Here is a 14,504-nt window from a genome sequence, read left to right as displayed (position 1 = left end):
TCGAAAAAATAAAGCAAACTCGTACTGCGTATGGTATACACGAGTATGCACACAAAATTTCAGCTCTCTAGCTCTTATATCTTCTGAGATCTCGGCGTTCATACGGACGGACGGACGGACGGACGGACGGACGGACGGACGGACGGACGGACGGACGGACAGACGGACAGGGCTATATCGACTCAGCTCATCGTGCTGATCAAGAATATATATACTTTGTGGGGTCTGCGATGATTCCTTCTGCCTGTTACATACTTTTACACAAAAACATTATACCCTGATTTCCCATTTTCAATGGGTTCAGGGTATAAAAAAAAGTGATGAATAAAATAAAACGAACGTACATATAAATAAATATGAGGAATATATAAAACAAATATAAATATGAATGAATGTAGATTAAGGCAGCAGCAGCGAAGATAAATATTACTCAATCAGAGATAAGCTCAAGGAAAATACTACTAAAAATACTTTTGAAGAGAGAGCGCAAAAGCAAAAACAAAAGCAGAGTCTGGTTCATGGCCACAGCACAGCATCACCCAGCTGAAAAGTGGAGCAAACCACTTAGCCACACCACTCAGGCAGTCAGGCATTCAGTTGCACGACGCATGTGTTTTGCACTTCGTTTAATTACCTCAGCATTGAGACAGATGTAACATCAAATGCCAAATTGACATTTGGAGTCAAGGCTTTGACCATTCGCTGCTGCCCGGCCGCCCGAAAAGCCAAACTGTTTGTTTTGTTTTTTTCTTGTTTTATATTTTATTTTTTATTTAGTTCGCTGTGGCGGCAAAAAATGCGAGCAAGTTTAGCTGGCCAAATGCGGCCGAGTTGCCAGGCCTGTCATTAGCCTTAAAAGTAGCTTAGCTTATGGACGTTGGCAGTGCTGACCGCCTCTCCTTGGCTCTCTGCTTGCAGGTGACATTGACGATTGCATTGTGACGCCGACGGTCCAGGGGCAGTTCACCCCGCTGCCCGAGGCGCTGTGCGATGTCATCATGGACCTGACCGCCGAGGGTCAATCGGCGACCATCGAGCATGTGCGCAGCAAGCTGGGCGTGCGATTCCCCCACATGACCACGCCTGCCACTGAGGTCATCTACGACTCGCTGGCGCAGCTGATGCAGGAGCAGAAGATCTACCAGACGGCGAAGGGTTACTTCATCTTCACGCCAGAGTGAGTGGCATCCACATTTAGTTTTCATGTATTCTCTTTAATGTTCTCTCTCTTCGTTTTACCGAATCCGTTGCAGACGCCGTCGCAGTCGGTCACGTCCGCGCAGCAATCATCACCAGCTCAATGGCGGCCACAGCACCAACGGCAGCCTAGTCTTCTCTCAGCTGACGGAGGAGGAGCACCAGCAGGACGTCGTTCCGCCGGAGGCACGCACTATGCTTATGTCTAATGCGGAGGCCCTGCACTCGCTGTACGGCGAAATATCCACGGAACGGGATGGTGACCTAACGCATCAATGCATTCAAACCAATCTGGCGGATGTTATCTGTGGAGGCAAGTCGGCTGTCAAGTTGCAGTTCTACCCTAAGATTATGGCATAAGGCTCAGAGGACGGTTTCAGATGGGTTCAAGATGCGCGCATTTCGAAGTCGTAGTTTCTCTGAGAGGCGAATGTCGTTCATTTCAGATATAATTTTGCTGAATTGAACCGTCTTTAATAATGTACTCTATTTGACTACATATGCCCTAAATCCAAATGTGAAATAAAATGTATTTTACATGAAGAAGGAGGCGTGGCAGACCCAATGTAGTATATATATTCTCAATTAGGACAACAACGCCCGGGCATGTATGCGTCAATCTCTAAGCCCATGAAAGTTAAGCACATGTTTTAGAGGTCCCTGTAATAGTTATTTGTTAAATTTCCCCTTTTAATGTCGGTCAAAAACCTTATCGAACTTATAGAGAAAGCTGGAGGAGTACAGGTTGATAAGGGAATTTGTAAAAGCAAAAAAATGCTGAGCTCTGAGATTGTTGTATTGGTATACTAGATCAACCCATAGACACTACGTAAAGACGTGGCGCACAGTCCTAGTCGGGCTGGGGCTACAGCTAACTTGTTCAAGCCAATTTGTTTGTCACAATATATTTACTAAGGTATAATTATTTTCCAAACAGGTAATCCCAATGATAAGATTATTTATCCGCGTGCGGCCAAGCGACGCAGCGCATCATTTCCGACGCCGCGCAGCTTGGAACGCCGGCACAGTTTGCGGCTCTTTGGCTCATCTAAGCGCCTGCAACGCTGCGCCTCGACCCGCAGCCTGTCCAAAACCTATGCCCAGACGCTTAACACGACGGACAGTAGCAGCTCGGAATACCAAAGCACAGATTCGTCATCCCCCAGTAAGTAGCGGAGCAGCTAGAACTGGAAAGGACATTCGTTATCTGAGAGATTCTATTCCGTTTGCAGAAAAAGGATCTTTGCTCTCACGGCTGTTCCGACGCAGCGGACGCGCCAAGCAGCGCCAGATTGAGACGTACTCGGCACAGTTTCCGCCCGCCGAGTGGTTCAACACGCGCGCCGTCCATCTGCATAGCGTGGGCACCCAAACCGCAGATCACGTAAGTTGGCATCACGCTCAATCAACGTTTTAATTGTAAATCTTTTCTCTTGCCGCAGGACATGCCCTCGGTTCATACGCTTTCCAATTCGACGTTCTACGACGGCTCTGAGCTGAGCCAGCGGTCGTCGACCCTGCCGCGTCGCCATCGCCGCCACATGTCCAGCGAGTCGACGTTCCTTATATCCTCCAGGGACTGCTCACCCATACGCCGGCGGTCGCCCGTCTACTGCAGCAGTTCGCTACCTCGTTCCACTCAGTCCATCCCAGCCAGCAGCGGAAGCGGCAATGCCGGCAATCACACCAAAATAAATCACTCCTCGGCGACGCTGTCGCGTCTGCACACAACGACGCCAACGCCATCGTCGATGCAGCAGAAAACAGCGCAGAAGTCGGTCATCGGCAAGCACATCTTCGAGAGCTCGCCGGCTCGCTCCTCGACGCTGAAGTGCGCCTCGTCGGGCAAGCGGCAGACGGATGGGCTGATCGTGATGAATGGCTGCTCAGACAACAAGACGGCCTACCGCAGTCTGCAGAGCAGCGGGCCATCCAGTCTGGAGTCCTGCAAGACGTCAATGCTTGCCAGCGGCCCATCCAGCATTGACAGCGGCAAGGTTTCATTCAGCCAGAAGACCAGTGGCCACTCTAGTCTGGACTCACAGTGCTCCACGAACACGGCTGTAGTGGCTCCCAGCACAAACACAAATGGCAGCACGCGCTCCATACTGTTGCTCAATGGCTCGCCGCGCGGCACGCCGCGCCATCAGGCGATGAGAGCGCGTGTGGCAGAAGCGCAAGCGCAGGCGCAGAGGCAACGGGCGAGCACGCCTAGCCGCATAATGGAGGAGCTGAGCTACCCCACGAACAGCAGTCCCAATGGAGTGCCCAATTCGAGCAGCAACAACTCCATCACGCTGCAGGTGACCACCAGCTCGAGTGGCGGCGGCCAAAGCATACCCAGCACCAAGATCTTTGTGCAGAACTCGCCGGTGAGGAGTGTGATCACGCTGGAGAATGGCAAAATGTTGGAGAATTCGAATGTGTTCATCATTAACAATGAGACCATGACGAACGAGAAGGGCGAGATCATCAAGAAGACGCTCTCCAAGCAGACGACAGCAGCAGCTGCGCCGCCAGCTGCATCCGTGCCAATGGCCACTTCCACGCCAGCTAGGCCCGAGTCGGTGCCCGAGCATCCGCTGAGCGAGACGGAGGCCAACTCGGAGACGTGCGACTCCATTTCGTTCATCAGCGAGAGCTCGCCGGAGAATACGGCCACTGAGACGCCCTCGTATGATGGCGGCAAATACGCCAAGAACACCAACAACGAGGGCACCATGAACAACAACCGCAAGCTGTGCCTGCAGCTGGCCAATGGGATCGCCTACAAGAACAACGTGCTCAAGAATGAATCGCAACCGAATTCGCCGTGTGGGGAGCAGCAGCAGCAGCACCCACTGAAATTGGCTGCCTTGGCCAACCAGGACTTCGAAATAGCCGGCTCGGTGGGCAATCTGAATTTCTATGAGAAGCACTCCAAGGACTTGGCGCCCTCGCAGAGCAACCACAAGCTCATGAACAGCAGCAGTGATCTGAAGAACCTTTGCTACGAGTCTGTCTGCCAGCTGCAGAAGCGCACCATGAATGGCGATGAGCTGGCGCTCGCGCATCTGCTGCACAAGTCTAGCAATCCGCTGGGCAGCGAGCCGAACCTGGCGCTGAAGGATCATGCTAATGACAAGGCCATTGACAAGGAGGCCATGGACAGGCGGCTGAGCCTAACCAAGGAGTCTCTGGAGCAGCATGGCATCGGCAACGTTCTGGGAACTGGTAACGAGGAGCTCTATAATTTCCCCAGCCTCACGGACCTGTCCTTCAATTTTACGTCGCTGGCGGCACGCAAAATACTTCAAGGGGTGAGCCTCAACAGCATCGACACGCTCGTGGAGCTGAATATGGCGGCGGCGGCGGCGGCTGCAGTGGCTGCCAGCAATGCCCAGGAAAAGCAACAGAATAACCAGACGACAACGGCGGCAGCGGCAACAACAGCCCCCACCGTGTGCACGGACTTTGGCATGGTCTAGTAGAGATATCAGAGAGAAAGATGTAGAGAGGTAGTGTAGGCGCCTCCGGTGAACAGAGCAACTCTGTTGGACCAGGAGGCCGCTTCAGCTTAGCATAATCAAACGAAACCTTGGACGAGCAGCAGCAAGCAGAATTGAATTGAATTTATAAAATCAAACTCTGTAATTTATTTTCGATTGACGAATATGGGTTATTTAAAATGCGTTTGTTTCCGTTGCGTAGTAACAATTATATTTCTTTTCTTTTTCTATTTGTTTTCTCTCTGTACTCTTATTTAGGTTTTACGAATGTTCTTTTAAATCGGAAGCAATTTTTTATTTACAGTGCCAAAATAAGTTTAGTTTAATTTTAATGTTTATACTTTGGATCCCATCCACAACGAGCACCCCATTACACTCGCGAATCACCCGAATGCATCTGACAGAGTTTGCAAGTGCAATTTATTATAAGTAGAGATCAACGCTCACCTCCCCTTTTCCTTTTCCCTCTTTGATTGTAAAGATATTCCGTAATATTTCACTCCACTTGATTGGAATCCCCCGTAACTTAGTTTTTGTATATTTGTTTAAAGCAATAAATGTTTAGACTAACATGCCCATAGAGCAACCCTATTCTACATATGATACGAACACACACGCACACACACACACTCACACGTATACACGCCCTTCTACACACACAAATACCCATTATAAGAATCTACTACGAATATAGAATTTAGCACCTACAACAGAAATACAATAATTTTGTACAAGGCCTTAACTAGTAGAGTCAGCAATAATATAAATAAGTTGAAATCACTAATAAATATGAAATATACAAATTTATATAAATTGAATGATTTTATCTTATTTCAATTCAATATTCTAAGAACTCCATCAGCAGCATCAGCATCGACTAAATGGATCCAACTGATTTGACTGCCCAAAATCGTAAGATGGTAATCTCATTTGGGAGTGTCTATGCAAACGATTGCCATCAAAATATTCATATTATTATTATATCTTGAATGAAACACTTGAAATTTGGTATTATTTCTTTTCATTTATTTAAATTTTTAAGTCTTTTCATTTTCACATATTTATGTTTATTTATATATATATATTTATATCCGGGTTGGTTTTTCATACACTTTTGCGAATTATTATTTTTTAATATTTTAGGTTTTGGGTAGTTTTGGCTCTATAAATATGAATAATTATAGCTAATTGATTTTAAGTTAATATTCATGTTATATACACACACACGCGGTATATATATATATATATATATATGTATTTATATATATAGATTTACGATCGTTTAAGTTACTCGAACTTAATTATGGTATATGAAATAAGTAATATACAAAGCGCCACTTATCGTGGATTGGTTTTAGAATTAAAACTACGTGTTTAAGTTAATCGTATAATGTTTTAGATAGAAAGGGGATTAGACACAAAAGAAAACACTAGTACGCTAGCAAAAGTGGGTTCTACTTGCTGAAAATGTATTTCAAAAATGGGTTTTCTTCTGTTATCAGCTAACCGATCGTGTGCACGGGTCTGCGACGATCATAGAGGGTATTTGAAAAGATGATTAGTTAGAGATAAATATATGCATATATATATATATATATATATATATATATATATATATATATATATATATATATATATATATATATATATATATATATATATATATATATATAAGTTTTTGATAAATGTTGTTAAATATGTACAATTAGTTTTGAAAACTTACTTAAGTCGCATTTCAATCGCGTTAATAGACAAATATGCAATTTATGTACAATAATATTAGCAGAGAATGAAGGAACATTAAGAATTCATATTGTAGCTGCTGTTTCGTTAGGTGTTAGGTGTTGTATGTTTGTGTGCTGAAAATGGCTTTCGGTTCGATTCGGTTCGGTTCGTGTCGGATCACACAAATTTCAATCTACGCGCATGCTTCAGATATATAGATATATATATAGATGTGGGTGTAGAATGCGTATCTGTATATATATACATATATATATATTAAACTGAATGTACAAATACTGCGCCATGTTTAGACTTCTGTGGAGCGCGAGTCATCTGACCGCGATGCCTTGCGCTCTCGACCTGGTATACGGCCCATTACCACAGGTCCTGGCTGTGTCTGCGCCTGCGCTTGTGCTTGCGCTTGTGCTTGCGCTTGTGCTTGTGCTTGAGCTTGTGCTTGGGCCTGAGCTTGGGCCTGGGCTTGGGCTTGTGCCTGTGCCTGAGCCTGAGCCTGAGCGTGCGCCTGCATCTGAGCCTGCGCCACCTGCTGCTGTTGAATCATTTGCTGCTGCTGCAGCATGTAAGCCGCCTGCGACTGCTGCACGAAGTTGGCGTGCGTGTAGGCCTGCATGCCAGGCGCGGCATAGACGTTGCTGGTGGTGGCCTGCAGGTTAAAGCGGATTTTGGAGGCCGCATTGGCCGCGTTGGCGGCAGCTGCGATGGCGGCCGCGTTTTCCCTCGACGCACTCGACGTGGTTGTCGACTGGAATGAGATGCTCATGCCGCTGTCCAGGGAACCGACGCTGCCACGCCGCTGGGGCTTCTCGTTGCCAACTGGAGAGGGATTAGACACAGATTAGCAACAAGTCGATTAGACAGAAACTCAACAATATCGCTTACATTGCTCATGCATGTCCAGCAAACTGTTGCTGAGGGCGCTGCGCTTCAGCTGATTGGAGTCCGTCGAGCTGGACGCCTGCTCGCCCGCCGCCTGAGTGCCGGGCTGATAGGGACATGGACAGACCTCGACATCGGCCACGCCGCTGTCGCGGTTGTCCGCGTTGCCGGTGGCGCGATTGCGCGCCGACTTCTGCCGCTCGAGTTCGGCCTCAATGCGCAGCGCCTCCATTTCGTCCATTTCACTGATGGACTCCTTGAGATCCTCGGCGAACTTGCAGCGATCGTGCTCGTTGCGCGCATTGAAGGTGATCAGGATCTTGCCGTCCACCTTCTGGGAGAGCTGAATGCAGAACGGATAGTTTGGCAAGTCCAGCAGGCTGACCACGGCGCCGCAGAGCGGGAAGCTGTTGCGGAACGTGTACGTCACGGAGGTCTTCTTCTTGCTAAAGATTTTGGTAATGACCAGCAGATCGTTGAACAGGAACACCTCGCGCTGGTGCACGCCGGGTCGCTCCTTCTTGTTCACGTCGGGTATCTCGTACAGGCGACAGTAGCACACGAGCCGTCGATGGGGCAGGGCCAGATTCGGCTTCTTGCCCACAATGGTGGCCTGGACCTTCATCACTTGGGTCACATGGTCGCTGCCTGGCTTGAACTCATCCGACTTGACGCGCTCGAAGATGCCGACCAGCATGTCCCTGTCTATGTCGTGACAGTCATCGATGCCGCGCAAGTTCTTGATGAAGTCCTCGACGCGCATGCGCCGCTCCGGCTTCAGATTGGGCGTATGCAGATCCGTGTTCAGCATGATGATGGCGAAAGCCAGCACAAAGATCTGCAAGAAGCAACACAAAGGCTAAGTAAAGGAGCGACCGCCCGCATATCCACATTGGACTCACCGTATCGGATGACCTCAGCCGCCCCACAATGTCCGGATTGCACTCGCAGTAGCGCTGCGAGAAGACCTCCATCAGCCGCTCAATCTTCTGCGCCTCGCCGGGCATGCGGAAGTAGGCCTGGAACTTGCGCAGCGCGACGTCCACCTGCCGCCCGGAGAGGTCCAGCTCCATGGCGAAGCAGCTGAGCACCGCCATGTTGAACTGGTTCTGCAGATTGCCCAGATACTCGCCAATCATCTGCCGCGAGAGGCCCTTGCGCGTGATCAGGAAGCGGGCGACGCCCTGCGGCGTGTTCTCCAGGAATCCGCGCCGGATCAAGTACGTGATGCCCTTCTCCGGCTTCTTGTTGAACAGATTGAGCCCCACGCGGTACTGGCGCTTGCGAATCGTCTCCGACATCTTGTAGTTGGGGGGCACGCCCGCCGCGGCGGCCGCCGCCTGCAGCTGCTGCTGTTCGTGCTGCTGCTGCTCGTGCTGCTCGTACTGGGCGGCGCTGGTGTGCGAGGAGATGGCGTGGTCGTCTGTGGGCGGCACGCCGCCCGGCGCGGTGGCCGCTGCCACCACCACCTGCAGTTGGCCGGCGGCGCCCACGGAGTCCGCCGAGTGCGTGGAGAACTGCTGCGAGCTGTTGAGCGCCGTGCCGCGCTTCCAGGTGTGCGGGGAGTTGCTGCGGTCGGAGCCCAGGTCGCTGTTGATGTTGCGCTCCGCCGAGGTGATGCTCGAGTCCGAGCCGGAGCTCTGCACGGACGTCAGGCTGCCGTTCTCGGCCGTCTTGCAGAGCCCGTTGGTGCGCAGCAGCGAGGGCGGCGGCGGCGTCTGCCGCTGCATCATCAGCAGCTGGCTCTGCTGCTGGGCCGTGATCGAGGACGTGCGCTTGGGCACCTCCGGCGGCACCTTCTTACCGCTGCCGCTGCCCTGACTGCCGCAGCTGGGCGTGGGCGTGGTGCTGCCGCCCTTGGGCCGCATGTAGATCTGCGCCGCCGAGTAGTAGGGCGTGTGCGGCGAGTGGCCGCTGGTGTTCACCCAGGAGGCATTCAGCGAGGTGTCCGCCGAGCTGGCGTAGCTGAGCTCGTGCGGCGAGCCGTGGTAGCTGGTGTAGTACGCGGCGGCTGTCGGCATCGCCTGCGCATTGTAGTAGTGCGGCTCGGCGGCGTGCAGCAGGTTGACGTGCGGATGCGAGGCCAGGCCGGACACGGAGGTTGTGGAGCTGCCAATGGACACGGGTGAGGCGCCTGCGTTGCAAGAGGAATGTCTGTTAGCGCTGTCTAATGCCTTTCCCAAGCAGTACAGTAATTGACAACTGATTTGGCTCAAAACTCAAAGCGAGACTCGAACTCAAATTCAAACCCAAGCCCAAAGTAAAACTCACCCGACTGACTGCGTGGAATGGGACTGCAGTCCAGCTGGCGGCGCTCGCGCATCGAGAGCGAGCGCGTTGGGGGCGTCCGTGAGAGTCCGGGCGAGGCGGCACCTGGCGGACCCGCCATGATGGTCACACGTGGCTGGTGCTGTCCCGTCTGCTGCTGCTGCTGCTGTTGTTGCTGTTGTTGTTGCTGTTGTTGCTGCTGCTGCTGCTGCTGCTGCTGCTGCTGCTCTAGCTGAGATTCTGTGGCACTGCCGTAGGCAGACGATAGCGAGGCATTCGCGGAGGCGCTCTCCTCGGCCAGGGTCATGCTGGAGGCGGTGACCACCATGCGGCGACTGAGGCGCTTCTCGGCCTTGGCCATGGCCGTGATCGAGGCGAACTTCTTGACCATCATGTAGTGTCGGAAGGCGCGCTGAATGGTGACTGCCGCATTGCGGGCCCGCACGCCGCCGTACTTGCGCTCCAGCAGCTCGATCTGTTTGTCCAGCAGATCCTGCGATAGCTCGTACCTGCAGGGCGATTCCAATTCTCAGTTAGTCAAGTCTAGCAAAGGGCGAGTAGACACTACGCCAAAACAGCAAGAATCAAGAATCTGCGCCAAGGCGTGTCGCTAGACTGGGAGCATTTGCGCACCACTGCCCCAAGTCGCAGCCATTTGATAAGATAGCGCCGTTTGTTTGAGGCGCGTGTGTGTCTGTGTGTGTGTGTGTGTATCTTTGAGATACTGCGCGAGCTGTCGACCTGATTAAAATGTTGCCACGAGCAGCGAGCCAAGCCAAGGGAGCGACGGCGAATTTGCGTATTGCCGTAAAAACATAAAACAATTCCCCCAAATTTTCATTCCGATCTTGGCCGATAGCAGAGTCAGCTCCAAGACATGCCAATGCACAGTTAGTTTTGTTTCAAAGTCAGCCATTTCTCATGCAGAATCGAAGCTCTAATAAGCAAATGCCTAATGAACCTAAAACGGGAATTTAGGCGCGGCTAACTGATACACTCGGGATCATAAAACGAATCTATTCCAGGCACTCTTACATTTTGCCTAAAATGTATTTAGTAACGAGATTGCTATCAGTCTGTCTCTCTCTCTCTCTCTCTCTCTCTCTCTCTCTCTCTCCCTCTGACAGGAGGCATAAAGTTAAATATTTGCTAAAGAACCGTTATCATTTGAGCAATTATTTAGTCTAGATCGTTCTTTGAAGCAAGAGCTTTTTATAAAAGCTCTATTGTGCCCACAGAAGCTCGAGATAAATTGATAAGAGATATTCAATGAGAAATGACGTCAAAAAGTCTAGGACGGATTACACGAGTCTCGTAACCTGAACCCATTGAATATGGTAATGGGAGTATGAAGTATACAGATACAGACAGAATTTGGGCAATTTGATAGCTGATTCATAGCATTTGAATAGTATATGCAATTGTTATCTAATCAAAATAATTGAAGCTGTTTATAAATAAATGTGCACTCGCTGGCCCTTATCCTTATATATTATCTTTATCGACTATTCACTAAGCTTAATTATAAGCTAATATATATCAATAAATAATATTCGTATTTCTCTTGTTTACCAACAATTAATATTCGTATAGTTGTCTGATTTTGTTTATATTTGAAAAAATTTAATTTTGAAAATATAAAGAAAGAGAAATTAACAATTTACCTAACTGGAACAGAAAAGAAATAATCTATCATTCGAATTTTCATATGAGCACTTGTAATTCTCATATTGTTCAAGCAAAGACTACCTTGCCAATATAGTGGGGTTTCAGATTGCTGGAATTCGTAACTGAATCAAAGTTTTTCTTTTTATCGGACATATATTACCTATTCTCTTTGTTCCCTTATCAGTTTTGCATTATGTTTGAAACAGCTGAAAAGTGTTTACTCCTCACTTCTTGACTCGCAACTGGGTCTGCGACTGGGACTGGGGTCTGAGGCTGGGAGTCTGGGCGCTACCCTCTCTAGTCAGAGTCAGCTGTCAGCTGCGACGCAAACATTTACATACGCCCCATGTGCACAGGTTGTTATCGCGCCTCAGGGCCTAATCTGGATATCGGGTCTTTATCTCTTATCAAGTCACTTGGGCGCAGTGCAAAGTCCAAGCTAATTTGGTTAGCCAAGGTGTCCCCAGCGAGCCGTTGCCCAGCTGCTGGGCAGCTGCTCGATAGCTGCTCGATAGCTGCTCTTCTTCTGCCTTGCACTACACCTAGTTCATATCGTTTATCATTTATTGAGTCACACTTACGCGGACTGGGCGCGCGTGCGCTTCAGCACATCCCCGCCATTCCGTATGGAGTTCTTCTTGTGCATGCTCTGCTGCTGTTGCTGCTGCTGCAGCACTATTGCGCCGGCTCCTGCCCCGGTGCCTACGCCGCTGCCGGCGATGACCACGGCACCGCCGTGGTGGTGGTGGTGCCCATGGCCGTGCAGCAGGTGGTGGTTGTGGTGGTGGTAGTGCCCACTGCCCGGTGGTGCCGCCTGCACCTGCATGTAGTGCTGCTGCTGCTGCTGCTGCTGTTGGTGCTGGTGCTGTTGGTGCTGCTGCTGTTGCTGATGGCACGTGGGATACTGCTGGATCTGGTAGATCATCTGCGGATGCTGCGGCGCGGGATAGTTGATAGTCGTGGCGGAGTTGTGACCGCCGCCCGCGGCATAGTGGTTCTGTAGGTAGACATATCCACCGACGCCGTCGGTCGCCGTGCCGGAGCCGTGCGCTCCCACTGGCGCCCCGGCCAGATCGTATTGTGTGGAGCCACTGCGCTCGATGCTCTTCTGGGGAAAGCTGCAAGGATGCGCAAGGAGAGAGGGTTGCGTGAGTACGGATTACAAGACTTGACGCAGAACTTTCGTTTGAGATTAATGTCCAATGTAAATGGATCGCTGCATACCTTTCGCCAATTATAAAACCAGAAATGCAAATTATCATTTTGACTAATTCTACGATCTTAAGTCTTGAATAGAAAAATACCCGGAGACACACACAAATACACACACGCACACACACACACAGATGTAAGCCAAACACAGTTATAGGCGGTGAATATTCACATATAAAAACAAATTCAGTTGTAATAATTTATTTTAATTTTATTCAAATTCAAATTCAATTTCGATTTTCGTGTTTCTTTTAATTTTGTTCAGTTATTTCTTTCGGTTAGACCGAACGTAGGAAGCACCGCTCAAGCATTTCGATGAGCCGGATGATCACGTCGTCGTCCAGCAACGTTCGCGTTTCAACTAAACCGAGCGTCTGCCCAGAGCTCGACAAGCTGCTCGAGCCAACGGCTCAGCGCGGCTCAGAAACGTGTTTTGCCTTGCTGTCTGTCTGTGTGTGTGTGTCTGTGTGTGTGTGTCTGTGTGTGTGTGTGTGTGTGTGTGTGTGTGGGTATCAGCTGCCTACGCATCCAAAAAATGCATCTGTTTTGTTTGTGCTCAGAAAACAATTGCTACCCCTGCGAAGCCATAGACAATACGAGCAGACAACAAAGGGAACATCCTAAGCGTAAAAGGATCCACGACACAAAGGCCCAGATATTGAGAGGGAGACCTCAAAGGCAACAGAGTGAGGTGAGGGCGAGAGATTTGAAAACGAAATGCCATATGGCATATGGATCGGATCAGGATCTTTTCGGATGGAGTAAAAGTTAAGGAAATGATTAGCTAACGATGACAAACACAAACGAACGAAAATTCCCCTAGATCCCTCACTACTTATTAGAAAGTGTGAATTATTTGAAGGAATCTGGCGACAGATGACATGAACTTTGTCGAGCTCTAAGTGAATTGAAAGAAATATTCAACAATTACAAGAGGAAATTACAAAGAAGATATAGATATATAGATTATGTTATAGAATAGATATAGATATAGATATAAATATAGATATAGATATAGATATAGATATAGATATAGATATAGATATAGATATAGATATAGATATAGATATAGATATAGATATAGATATAGATATAGATATAGATATAGATATAGATATAGATATAGATATAGATATAGATATAGATATAGATATAGATATAGATATAGATATAGATATAGATATAGATATAGATATAGATATAGATATAGATATAGATATAGATATAGATATAGATATAGATATAGATATAGATATAGATATAGATATAGATATAGATATAGATATAGATATAGATATAGATATAAATGTTATTATAGAAATCAAAGCTGAACTCGTTTCTTATAATATCAAATATTTATGAAATGTAATTCTAGAATAAATTATTTTTTCGAATTTTAGTTTCATTCAGTCTGAGATTTCTGTAAATCATCATATTTATCATATTTATTTATATATTTCATATGTTTATATTCTCCAGTCCAACTGATAGACTTAAATATATCTATATATTTTATATCTGCCTTTCATTTACATTTCTAAAAATCTCAGAACAGCAATAAACAAGAAAGTATATCGATTAAAAAGAATTAGCTCAGATCAGTTACAGCTGCAGTCACTGAATAATTGAATCTTAAATCGATTTGCATTGCAGGGCTTAAATCATTGACTATGCCTTTCGTATAGCTGCGACTGCGCACCGCTTCAAATCGGGGCCCAGTTGGTGGCCTAATAGGTTTCTTCTAGTGATCCGACTGTGTTTTCTTTGGCCAAACCAGAACCTGAACGGGGAACAGCTGCGATTTGCACCCGGGCAGCAGGAACCGGTTGGCAGGATAACGAGAGGAGCAGGAACACGTACAATACGATTTTCTTCCCAAATGCACCTGGCATTAGTTTCGGATTGTCCTTAGCGCAGGTCTCTACCTGCCTGACAACAACAACTTGTTAGTGTTGCCAGGCAACGGCAACAGCAACTTGACGCGGTATCTGCCTCTCTTTCACTCAGGCTGCCGTCTCCTTCGCCTGGCTCGTCCCCGATTTAAGTGCG

General features: G+C 48.3%; 2 protein-coding genes across 8 annotated transcripts in view; one reads left to right on the top strand and one right to left on the bottom strand.

Moving 5' to 3' along the window:
- Positions 1 to 5,499, top strand: part of ko (Stork-head domain-containing protein knockout) — a 64,285-nt gene extending 58,786 nt beyond the window's left edge. The window contains exons 4-8 of the mRNA XM_018101670.3: positions 919 to 1,177; positions 1,254 to 1,510; positions 2,135 to 2,362; positions 2,430 to 2,581; positions 2,640 to 5,499. Of these exons, the coding sequence (XP_017957159.1) occupies positions 919 to 1,177; positions 1,254 to 1,510; positions 2,135 to 2,362; positions 2,430 to 2,581; positions 2,640 to 4,664 (2,921 nt within the window). The 3' untranslated portion in view covers positions 4,665 to 5,499. The remainder of the gene's footprint in view (positions 1 to 918; positions 1,178 to 1,253; positions 1,511 to 2,134; positions 2,363 to 2,429; positions 2,582 to 2,639) is intronic.
- Positions 5,500 to 5,689: 190 nt separating this feature from the next.
- Positions 5,690 to 14,504, bottom strand: part of siz (Brefeldin-resistant Arf-GEF family protein schizo) — a 41,973-nt gene continuing 33,158 nt past the window's right edge. For 5 of the 7 annotated variants that reach the window (XM_089260542.1, XM_018101050.3, XM_018101049.3 and 2 more), the window contains 5 exons: positions 11,825 to 12,361; positions 9,579 to 10,084; positions 8,210 to 9,441; positions 7,311 to 8,145; positions 5,690 to 7,244 (listed from right to left, as the gene is read on the bottom strand). In XM_089260542.1, the coding sequence (XP_089116668.1) occupies positions 6,718 to 7,244; positions 7,311 to 8,145; positions 8,210 to 9,441; positions 9,579 to 10,084; positions 11,825 to 12,361 (3,637 nt within the window). In that variant the 3' untranslated portion in view covers positions 5,690 to 6,717. Of the gene's footprint in view, positions 7,245 to 7,310; positions 8,146 to 8,209; positions 9,442 to 9,578; positions 10,085 to 11,824; positions 12,362 to 12,467; positions 12,812 to 14,504 lie in introns of those variants that run through there. The other 2 variants (XM_018101051.3, XM_089260545.1) reach the window with 2 other exon arrangements.

Source organism: Drosophila navojoa, chromosome 4 (genome assembly GCF_054131105.1).
Source record: "Drosophila navojoa isolate 15081-1374.11 chromosome 4, UAZ_NAV_1.0, whole genome shotgun sequence".
NCBI classification, from domain to species: domain Eukaryota; kingdom Metazoa; phylum Arthropoda; class Insecta; order Diptera; family Drosophilidae; genus Drosophila; species Drosophila navojoa.
Note: the sequence above shows the minus strand (reverse complement) of the source record. Positions and strands in the feature narration are given on the sequence as shown.